The sequence below is a fragment of the Cygnus olor genome, chromosome Z, assembly GCF_009769625.2.
Source record: "Cygnus olor isolate bCygOlo1 chromosome Z, bCygOlo1.pri.v2, whole genome shotgun sequence".
NCBI lineage: Eukaryota > Metazoa > Chordata > Aves > Anseriformes > Anatidae > Cygnus > Cygnus olor.
In genome coordinates this window covers 26,523,287-26,535,448 of record NC_049198.1, presented here as the reverse complement: position 1 = coordinate 26,535,448, position 12,162 = coordinate 26,523,287, and the positions used below count along the sequence as shown (strand labels likewise).

At 38.9% G+C, this 12,162-nt stretch overlaps 1 protein-coding gene across 4 annotated transcripts in view; it reads left to right on the top strand.

Annotated features, from left to right (window-relative positions):
- The window catches only part of ARHGEF28 (Rho guanine nucleotide exchange factor 28), a 126,670-nt gene that overhangs the window by 63,315 nt on the left and 51,193 nt on the right, over positions 1-12,162 (top strand). For all 4 annotated transcript variants that reach the window (XM_040541165.1, XM_040541163.1, XM_040541164.1 and 1 more), the window contains 2 exons: positions 9,119-9,249; positions 11,298-11,599. In XM_040541165.1, the coding sequence (XP_040397099.1) occupies positions 9,119-9,249; positions 11,298-11,599 (433 nt within the window). The remainder of the gene's footprint in view (positions 1-9,118; positions 9,250-11,297; positions 11,600-12,162) is intronic.

The following is a 12,162-nucleotide window of genomic DNA, read 5'->3' as shown; positions in this document are numbered from 1 at the left end:
GTCTTGCCACGAGTGGAGGGAGCGGTCTGACAGCAGACAATAGACTGTAATATCTCTGAAAAACATTTATATCATATGGGTGTGTTTTGGCAAGTGTTAGGTGAAAGAATTTAAAGCATTGCATTAGTATTTATCAAAAGCATTAGCCTTAGGTAATGCACACAAAAAAACATTTGTTCTTTATCTTCACTTCACATCTATATGTTGATATACATAATTGAAAACATTTTACAAGGAAAGTAAGGTCAATATTTTCCAGCTAGAAAGCACCTTTTATAAGCCGCCAAATCTCTGTGCCAGCTGCATGCAAATACCACCACTGAAATGCTGCCACTTTGGAGATGATGAGTGGGAGGTGAGATGTAGATTGGATCATCCCCCAAAGTGCAAGAATGGGGAGAAAAATATTTTTAGCCATAGACTGTAAGGCAAAGCAAAGCCCTTCTTCATGGCAAAAAGCAGCATGAGGTCTTCAGTGGCTGCAGAAAGGAGTTCTACAGTCAAGAAAAAAGATAAAAATCTTTCATAGGACCCAAACAGAGCAAATAATGTGAGTGGTATTCAATTAGCCCTTCAGAAATAGTGGCATAAGGTTGATAATTTATCTGCACTTTCAGAATGCAATTGACAAATTCTCATGCAAGTTCCTATTCAGGGGAGATTGCAGTAAGTATGTAAAAAGCCTAAGATTTGCCCAAGAAATAGAGAATGAATAGCAGGAGTAAATGATCAGGTCTTTATCACAGCAGAAGTTTAAAAGCTGGATTCTCCAAGTATTATGTAATAGGATTGCAGTTTAAAAATTACTTAACAGTCCTCAATTACTCATTTATGTTTGGAGGTTCTAAATTAACACTGCTAGTTTAAGGGCAGGCAATAGCTGAAACAGTCAGTGAAAGCATTTATGAAACATGCAGAGGTCATTCAGAAAAGTAAATATCTTGGCATATAAAATATTTTATTGCCATTTAATACGTCAGCTGCATGTCCACGCTGTGAGAGTTTTGTTCAGTTCTAATCGTTTCTCTCTGGACTAACTATAGATAAAAGGAAAACCAGTGGAAGTGAACAAGTACATTTTCCTTGATCATATAAAGTTGGGTGAAAAAAGTCAGAATTGGCCAATATAGAGAAAAGGAAAAAAAAAAAAAAAAAAAACATTCCTCATCAAGAACGAAAGAGTAATTGCCTAAATTGAAAGGTGAGAAATTTTAAAGCCAGTGTAAAACTTACAGTGCTCTTTAAATGTGAACACCAGTTCACCCACAGAGCACTGCCCTGAGTACATGTCTGAAATTCAGGCTTGTATTCAGGTTGTCATTAAATATATCTGGTGATAAAGAGAGCACTTGGTTAGGGAAAAATGTTGTGTACAGGGGAAATCTTTTGTGTTGGAGCAGCTGGGAAGATATTTCCTAAGTGAACAAGTTACCCAGTAAATATGCTCCATCCTTTCCTCTTTCTTTCATTTAACTGTGGCCACAACTGGTGAGTGGGGGCTGGCCAGAGTGCAGGTGCGCAGGAGAACATCCGCCCCTGCGTTCCCGTGGGCCCAGGGGATCCATCAGTGCCTCTCGAACTTGACATTCCAGGGAGCAGAGATGTTTTGAAGTGGATGCTTAAACCGTGGATTTATATCCTCTCTGTATTTTCAGTTATCCATTGTCTGCTGTGATTCCCTGGGGCTGTTAATTATATATATAAATCAAACAAAGTCTATGGGAGTGTCTAATATTTAAAGTGAAAGTCTAAGGCTTCCAGCGTCTGGGGCAAATTACTCTTTCCAGGCCTAACAAAGCTGGCAGAACTTCAGTTAAGGGAAGGGCAGAACAATGATCTGCTTCAATTGTGTTTTATGTAATTTGTGCACTTTATGAAGTGCTCATATAATAATTGTTTTATCCCTGAAAACCTGATAGATACTTTTATAATGAGCTTTGAATTAAATTTGCATTTGAATTGCATGATCTTCTTTCAACAAATACATTGTTATCTCTGACTGCAATGTGGATTGAGGAATCACTTGAAACATAATACAGAAGTAGCGCTGCAGACCTCAGCAGCCTGAAAAATAATTGAAGTGAAGTAAAGAATGTTAACAAGCTCAAATGTCATCATCTTCCAAAAACTGACATTTAAGCTGATCCACATTCCCTCTCCTCCTTTATGTGGAACACAAAAACTCATGCATTGTGGGGTAACTAAAAGAAATGTTTGGCGGAGCTGGTTAAGAAACAGTGGACATGTTATTTTTGTATTAGCTCTTGTATAGCCACATTCGAGTCTGTTTAAAAAATGTAGTTTGTGTAGTGTAAAGATGTTGGGGGAAGGGATAATGAGTTCCTACTGAATACTAATTGCCTGCGAGTTGTTCAGGGAGACTGTATAAGAATGGAGGATTTGTTGTAAATTAGTCACTAGCTGTATTGTGCATTGCTATGAGGTTAGACTAGTGCTGTAAAGGTGCCAGCTCTACAAAATCCTTATGATTCACTGTCTCACTTGGTGACTGTGTGAAGGAGAAAACACTATTCAGACTAAATATTATTGGAAAGAGAGCTACTCTAATGACATTGTAATCTTTCTATATAACACTTAAGCTTTACGCTCATTTGAGCTAGAAAGATGGGAGCAACAGGCTTTTGAGTGGGTTATCTCTGCTTTCCAGCTGCAACATCCCAAGGTCTGCCAAAGTCATAAACACTGAGAGGGGAGGCATTGCTTTGCAGTAATAAAGGGTCCAGCAGATAGACTGGTTTTCTTAGTTTACTATTAATCTTTTCTTCTTCGCTTCCAGCATTTTGCTTATCCTCAGTTTGAGAGTTCTTGTAAATCCTAGTTTTAACGTGGAAAAAAAGCTTTGAGAAACCTTGCACTGGTTTGTTTATTTTTGAGACATATTTTCTCATTTCTTACTCAGCTCCTATTGTTTTCATTTACATCAAAATGGAAAGGTGAGTTAATGATTCATTGGCACACAATGACCTTTCAAATAGCTCTGGACCACGATGCAACAGCTCCACTCGAAGCTCTCATACTTTAACCTCCTTGCTTCTGCCTTAATATTTGCAGCCTGATCTGTCTACATGCCTGGACGCCTGAAGAGAGCAAACATTTACAGCTTTTCCCTCCCCTGTGTTTAGTGGGCAATTTGATCCTTCTTTGTCCATTCCTTTATTTTACATCACTCTTAGACTTGACTTGCAATTGAGAACAACAAAGTGCAACTTTGAGAATCTGCTCTGTGCTTATTGAGCAAAAAAATGGACTCAGACTCTGATTCACCTTTTAATTACTCTTGGCCTTCCCTACCTAAAATGAGGATTCGAAGAAGGGCATCCAAACAAGGTAGAAAAAGCTGTCTTCTTTTAAGTGATTCTTGCTTACTAGCTCTGCCTCTTTTTCGTTGTCTGGTTGTGTGCAGGTGGCTATCGACAGCTGTAATGAGGTAGATTTTCTTCCTTTTCGTCGAAAGTCTACCTCACTGTTAGTTATGCTTTTGTAAATAACGTTATTGAAAATTGTTGAGAAAAAAATGTTTTCTCCAAATTACATGCTGTTCTTTAAAATTGTTTTTATTTCTTTACTCTCTCAGGACTTCTTTTCTTCAGGCTATATGTGTTGTTCTCACTAAGCAGTTCTGGTGTCCTGGGAGCTTGCAAAACGGCACTGCTGCAGCTACAGAAAGTTCTGCTAGCTACAGATGTTTTCACTTAAGGGGAATTTTGTAACTCAAATATGTCTCAACAGCTAACAAGAGAACCTTTTAAATTATGTACAGAAGTCTTATCAGAATGAAGAGGGAACTCTTTTGCTTTCTGTAAAAGAAAGAGATGGCAGGCTCAGTTGTTCTCTGCACAGATCCTGGTGCAGTTAGACATTGTCTGTCTTTGTGGAGAAGCCTCTGAGAGGGAAGCATTATAAATTGTCAGTATGATAAAGGGAGTTTTAAGGAGATTGAAAGGCACTGGGCAGCAAATTTATGTTAGGAAGAATTATCATTAGAAGCCTTAATGAGGAAAGATATTTTTCCTGCATTTAGAAGCAAAGAAAAGAAGACAATGAGTGGAAAAAAATGTAATTTACATTTCCTTTCATAAAATTGCTTTTTTTTGTTTCAGAAAGGGAAAAGAACAAATAAGAGAATCAAGATCCATCAGTGTCATTAAAGTCAGTGAGTGAGGAGAATCATGTTGTTTACACACGCTCAGACTTTGACCTTAACTTTTAGAGCAAAAAACGTGTACAGAATGCACTTCTTAACATACACAGCAATTTATGAACTTTTTATTTGTGGGAAAATCCATTATTTCCCAAGTGCAGAGGAGTTTCTGTAATGTGTGTGGATGTGTACACAATCTGTAAAGAAGATGAAACGGATTGCAAATTGTGTGGTGTGCAGTCTGTGTCTCTCATGAGTACTTGATTTATCTGTATATGTTGTAGCTATTCACCCATTCTCTATGGCACTTTGATTGTTCTTTATTTTACCTTAGGACAGCATTATTAGTCTTAGATATTTTACCTGTTACATAGCATTGTATACACTCCTGATATTTTCATGTTATAGTATTGTGTCTTGCTTCACGTCCCCTTTAATAGCATACCAACACATGTGGCTTGTGTGCCGAGGTGATAGGCTATGTTGTGTTGCTGGAGCAAGAAGATGCTCTGGGTGCACCTGTGTGTTTCAGTGATAAATTCCAAATGGTGTCAGGGGTGTTGAAATCCCAGCAGCAAGTGAGGTGGGAGAAGCACCTCTGTGAGGGGATGAGCTATTCTCCACTTTGCTGCGGGACGGTTGTGTTGGTGGCTTCCTTTCCAAGCAGAACGAGACATGTTTTCCACAAGGCCAGGTGTGGGACATGGTGCCTTGAAGCTGCGTTTCCATCACGGAGGAGTTCGGGTCTCAGTGAACAAGAGACCCTGAGAGCTGGCTTGATGCAGTGCGGGATTCTTCCTCCCCACCCCAAAAGTCATGAAGAGTTATGTACCTGTGTTGGGTGCTTCGGCTGATCTGGGCAATAAATGTCAGCTTCCTCTCTTCTGCCCCAAGCCCATTGTAGGTTTCACGATCTGGGGTTTCTCTTCCCGGGAAGTAGTGAAGCTCTGCAGACTTCTGGTGGGAAATTCGAAAGCTGAAATTCTTGAAGACTACTTTGCAACATATACATTAGTTTTTTCAAATTTTAAGTTTCTCACCCCCAGTTCAGCATTTGTCCATGCTTGGAGACCTCTCAGTCTTCACAGGACAGAGCATACTAAGAAACTAAGCATACTCTAGTTTGGAAATGTAGTTTTTGCATTTTGGTGTTGTACAAAATGAGTCACCTGCTTATTTTTGCCTTTATACTCATTGATTTACTGCAAACAGCTATGGTACCTGCTTCAGAGAGGGTGGTCAGGGCTGTGAATCCCACGGTGGATGAGATCTCTCTCTTCTCATCCAGGTTTAGGTGACAAAGATCAAAGGTGATGATTAAAAAGTGCCTTTACTGTCTGTGTTTCTTAGTGGCTACTGTAGCATCACGTCTGGAACATCCTGGATAAGATTTCTAGCATACCGCTGCCTGGCTGTCTCCACGATGTATATGGGAAACACAGTGCTTTAGTTTTCCACTCCACAGATTCAGGACACTTAAATGTCACGTTCAGGTTTGTGACAACAGCATCTCAAAGCCTGCCTCACTTTATTCACAGTGTAGTGCTGTTCTTATGTACTTGTTTAATTTTACTCCCAGGAGTGGTTGCATTGTCTGAATGAAGCACTAAGACTCTCCAGGCTAGGAATGAAGATACACGGTTGAAAGTAATCATACAGTCCACATCTCCAAATATGCATATTGCTTTTTTGGTGCCTTGTCAGGAATTTGTGGACTTCTGTGAAATTCAGGTAACCACCTCTGGATTTAGAGGAACATTTCCACAGTCCTGCGTGACCCATGCATTTAGTTGTCTCCATTTCTTCTCTGACTTCATACCTCTCTTACTTCCAGTTACACATTAACCCCTATTTGGACTGCTGGGGGTAAATGTGATGAGCTGTCTGAAAACTATTCGTTGTATCTAAAGAAGGGAATTTGTAATTTCTTTCCTGGCTCTCAGCTTGGTCACACTGATGTACTTCACTTCCCTTTTGCTATGTGCCTTCTCAGAAAATTTAAGTTTTGATTTTTGTGGTAAAAGTCAGTGTTATGACTTTGGTCATAATACTGGTTTGGACCATTTTCCAAAACAGGTCATTCAAGGCTATACATCTTCTTATGCCAGTATTAAGCATGTTTTAAATTACCGCTATGATGATCATGTGTTTTCTGAAGTTAAAGTATTTTCATGAGCTTTTGTGCCTGTTAAAATGTGCAGCTTTTGCTGAATAACTTTGATGACAACATGACATAACAGAAGATGTAGAGAACTTGTGCCTAGTTATTCGGTGGTCCACATCTTTTATTTTATCCATGTTTGGAGATTATCTTTCTCAGCACTGTGGCTTTTGTTCACCTGCATCTAAACAAGGCATACATCTTTCTTGTCTGTTTACTAGGCAGATGGCAGAGATCCACATGCTCTGTTAAAGGGAGACATGCCTTTATTTTATTCCTTTTTGGTGGCTGTGGCACAGTATACTGTCACAGAGCATTCAGCTCTGAGAAGGAGGATCAGCTTGGTGTGCTTGCTGGGTTGTTGATCAGAGGTGTGCTTGCTGGGTTGTTTCAGCAGCAGAGGGCTGGGTCTCTTCTTCTGTGTCATATTTGGGTCGTGTTTTCCTTAATAAGCATCCTGAAGTCCATTACCAACACTTTTCAGAACTAGATCTCTTTGGACACCTTCATTGCCAAAAGAGATGCCGGTCTTACCATCTCTTCATACACCATGCTGGAGTTTGCATCTGCAATGGGAATAACAACGCCTTTGACTGGGGAGGGTGGGGGATATGTATGAGATATTGTGTTTGAAAATACATTTAGTCAATACTCCTAACCTTTCAAATAACAACAACAAAAGGCCTTTCTGGGCTTTAACACTGTCACCAAGTGCAGTGAACTATTACTACCTGCTGTCATTTTAAACTGATGAAAGGTATTGATGGTCCCCGTAAGACCGATGATGACTCATAACTGTTCATTATGCAGGCTGGAAGCAATTCGTGGGGCTCCAGAAATTCAGTGCATGATGTGGAAATTTGCTATGGTTTTGTCCCCCTTTAAACTAAGCTGGCCTTTCCAGTAGAAATAAGTTACTAGCACAGTCAATGTGTAATTAATAATGCTCTCCCCTGCATTCAGCAAAGTCTTGAAATGGTTTTCTGGTTAACACAGTTAGTGCAATGTGGTCATCACTTCAAGTATGTTTGAAATTGGAGGGGGAAGTAGAGGTTCAGTGGAATCATGCTGCATCACAAAGCCCCAAATGCCCTGCTTTCTTTCGTCTTTTCACTTAAAACTCTGGTGAATATTTAGAGGCATGTTTAACAGCAGACTGGCTTGGGGTATATAATTGAATCTCCTTCAGCTGAGCACAGGAGCCAAATGCCACCCTCCCAGCTGTACCCACCAGGCTCATACCTGGGGGAGGCAGTGGAGACAATGGATGCACAAGAGGCAATGTAGAGCTTGATATCTTTTTCTTCAGTGGTTGTTGGTTTAAGATCAGCACTCAGAAAACTTTGCTTGCCACAAGAAAGCACTGCCTGTTTTGCCAAATCACATTTCCTTATGATTTTAGCTGCCAAAGTCTGATGAATTGCTGTAGAAAACAATGGTTTACACTATTTATAAACAAAGACTTCAAGATTTTGGCAGGCATAAGGAAATGGTTTGTAGCTTTAGCAAGTCGCAAGATGGCAGTCACTAAAATCATGTTAAAAATCCTACAGGAGGGAAGAAGCAAAATGAGAGGTATAAGGATGTTTTTAATGGTATGAGATCCCACAAGGCCTGCCAGGACTAGAAGCAAAATAGTTCATAGTGTGCATTTCTAAATGGGAATTTCCAGTTTTCTCTAAGTATAGAGGTTACTGTTCATGGGCTTTATGAGATAGAATCTTAAAATGAAATAAAAGCTGTGGTGTAGCATTGCATTTTTGGCCATTGTCCAGGATTTTTTTTTTTTGAAGGAACAAATGTCCCAAATCTTGTCAAGTGTAGTTTCTAATCCAGTGTCTTGTGACTCTTCTTGCAATCTGATGGCCATAGGCATGGCATCTTCCAGAAGAACCATTGTTCTAGAAATATATCTTATATACCTGTTTTCACACTCTCTAGAACTGGGCTGGTTCCCACTTTGTGAAACTTTGCCCCTTCTACAATCAGAAGATACTATGAGGCCTTGATGACCAGCTCAGGTGCTAGATTGGTGCATGCTCTTCATACTCAAAAGCAGCTTCAAGAGAACTGTGCCTAAAGGACAGATTGACTGTTTCTATAGCACTTGGTTAGGTTTTCTGCTGCTCAAAACTCTGAAATACAGAGTCAGCACACACAGCTTTCAGTAATATTTGCAGTCATGAACATACTACAGAAATATAAGTCCTTAAATTCTGTTAATGATTGATCGTTGTTGAAACTGATTGTTTATCATTTCAGTAGCAAAAGCAGATCATGTGCAGTCTTCATCCCAAACATTATGTTCACAGATCAAACCTTAATTGATTTCTGTCATCCTCTAAAGACACTATCAGTAGTATTTTGTTTATATCTTTCTTACAATTTTGTTGCTGTTTGTTTGTTTTAAGAACAGTGATTTACTTCACTGGTTTAAGATTACGTTGTTTCCAGCAGGCAGAAAGCTTCCAGCAGGCAGAAAGACTGTACAAAGTTCTAGCTTGGTAGGAAAATTGAAGGTTTTCCTAGCCAAGCTGCAGGAACACTTACTTTTTATGAATCATTTTGTGGTATCTTTTCTAGTTTTGTTGACTATAGGTTTCTAGAAGCATGTACCAAGTGTTAGGCAATTAAGAAATTGGCAAGATGTTTGAGAGGCCACGCAAACATTTCTCAAATTGTAATCTTAAGATTTGGTGCTTAATAGTTAAATTTCTCCATTTTTTATGACACTATATAAAAAAGAAAATGGTTTGAGAAATAATTGCCTGTTTTCCACAATTTATTTTTTCCAGAGCAGAGACATTCTACCTTTGATGTTCTTAAGAAGCTAAAAACTCCACCTACTTTCTTTGCTGCAGCCAGACTTTCTGCCATGTTGAATGGAAGAGATGAAGTATATGCAAACTGCATGGTAGTAGACCAAGTAAGTTTATGTTTGAACTTCACACAAAGGTGAGAAGCTGAAGTCAGTGTTTTAGAGTTGATGCAGAGCTCCTGGATTAGTATTTACATTTCTTATCAATTTATTAGCAGCACTGGAGGTTAGAGTGTCCAGACCAAACTGTGTTTTAGATCAGTGCGTTGCACCTGAAATACCTCCTCACAGTCACACTTATGTATCATAACTTGGGGAAGAGGGACTAGTCCAACCTTAGTCATTGTGTGTAGTTGAACAGCTGCAAAATTTTGGCAGCAAGTGGCTGTGTTTTCGTGAAGGCTGAAGTGATCTATCTGTTTGTAATGTACTATAGGCTTTGCCTCGGGTGAAAGTTTGAATATAGGAATAAGAAATGATAAGATCGTAATGTTAGAAAAAGGCTGAGATTATGAAGTGTGATTTCTTTCTCTCACTTTCTCTCTCTCTCTCTCTCTCTCTCTCTTTCTTTTCTGTGCCTTCGTGCCTTTGTGCCTTCCTCCCTCTCCCTCTCCCTCTCCCTCTCCCTCTCCCTCTCCCTCTCCCTCTCCCTCTCCCTCTCCCTCTCCCTCTCCCTCTCCCTCTCCCTCTCCCTCTCCCTCTCCCTCTCCCTCTCCCTCTCCCTCTCCACATTCCTGAAATGCTTCTAGCACTGCACACACTGTAGTCCTAGTTTCTCATGACTGCTGAGGCAGAAGTTTCTGTCAGATGTCAGTATGTTCAAAATGCACCTAAGGTTACTGAGAGATGCATGAAATAATAACCTAGGAGTGAGTAAATAGCAGGGTACTCTTTATGCATATCAGTGAATCTTTGATTTTAACAATATTGTGCTGGTAAGGACAGAGCTGCAGAAATGCAGATGTTACCAGAGTATATTGCTGGTGGGACCTTCAGTTTGGATTACTACCCTTTCACAGCTCAACATGTAGCCACTTTAACTTCATTAAACTGCTGACTGGGGCAAAATTCTCCTTTAAGCGCTGCTCAGCCTGCGCCACTGACCCACTCTGTGATTGTGTGGAGTGGAAACACTGCCTGCACAGTGATAACTTTGGAGGGAGGAGCAGCTGTAAAACCTGGGAGAAGAATTTTTCATTTATGCATCTCATCTGCACAGCACAAGAGAAGTACCTTTGATTGCAATTATAGACTGCTGTAAAAATGTCAGCAGTTCTTTCCATCTCTTATGATGAGAAACATTGTTATGAATGGAATAACACATCTCAAGTGGGGCTGAAGAGAAGGTAATAAATCATCTGAAAAAACAGGACTTTGGAAACACTTCCAGTCCTTCATTTCTTCTGGCTTATACAGGTGCTTTTGGGAGGTTGTCTTCACTGGCTTTTCAATATTATTCTGCATCTATCTAGACAGCAGTGGTGTCTAACTAAAAGACTGACAATAAACTGTATTGAATATCTTATTTAGATTTGACAGGAAATTTCAACCTTATTTTCATAAAGAATTAATCTTTGTAACCAGGGTCTAAATCCTGACCCCTGTTCCTAAGAAAACAATTTCTAGCTGCATTCTTGGTTTTGTGCCAAAGAAGGGATGCCTCATGCTTGCAACTGCTTAACGACAAAAAAGAGAGATTCCTTTCTCATCCGTATGTGGAGAACCTCAGTTTCAGGTCACGCATTTTTTATCTCAAAGGATAGAGAACCAGTATAGAAAACATAAAAGAGTGCATAATGTATAGGCTGATTTTTCCAAATTAAATTGCACAGTTTGAATTTTCTTTCATATGTTCCCCACACTAATGTATTATGCATATTTTTTGATTGACTTCAAGATTTTTTGTTACCATCAATTACTATCAATCCATTACTACTGTCATGCAAAAAAGTAGCACAAGGTCTAGAACTTCTTAGCCATATAATCTGTCTTCAGTTCATGTGCTATAAAAAGATGGAGCTATAAATTCACATGCTACAAAAAGTAACAGAGGAAAAAAAATGAAATAACCATAGAATGGCAAACTAATCTGGTCCTTGTTCCTTGACAATATATCTTGTTACTACATTTTACGAGCATTTGCTTTTTCTCTGCAGGTTGGGGATTCAAAGATGAACTACATTCATGGAGATGGTGTCAGCAGTGAAACATGTTTGAATTCCACCAACTCAGCGTCAGTGGCAAAGAGCTCTTCGTCTCCATCTCTGGAGGAGAATGACCAATATAGATGTGATCCCAATGAAAGAAATCAAATGTCAGTAAAAAACAGAGAAAATGTAGGTTTAAGGCATACTGTTTTACCTTCTGATCTGTATGGACCAGATTCCTACATTCCATTCAAGACCCATGGATTTATTAAGGAGCGAGGTCAACTTTATGCTGACATGAAAAAAAGAAGGTATGGAATTGACTCAATAATATGGCCAGAGTAAGGATTGTTTACAATAACCTTTTATTTAAAAAGATGAGGCTGAATCTGAAGTAAGAAATATTTTTAGCAGAGTATAATCACTGTTTTCATTAACTGATATTTAAATTGTCTTAATGATCTGTTTTTGTATGGTAGTTATGAAGACTTATTTATCTTACTTTATTTTATTTACAAACAAAAGGTGTCTTCTAAGTACATTAATTTTTAATGCAAATTTTATGTTTTTAACCTTTTTTCTCGTATGTAATATATATATATATATATATATATATATAAAAAAGAACCAGCTTTTCACTGTAAGTTTCCATTGTGGTGTTTTTGTCAGAAATTGCAATTTCACCCCGAGTTTTTCTCACTTGTATTTGTCATTAAGGGAATGATTCACAATCCATTGAATTCTGCAGGAGTCTTTTCTTTCTCGGCACTGATGTATGGAAGGAACAACATATTCATGAATTCATATACTTTTTACCTCAAAATACATAGTACACAGTACAGTTCATGTTTCTGATAGGTTCAGACTTTTCTGC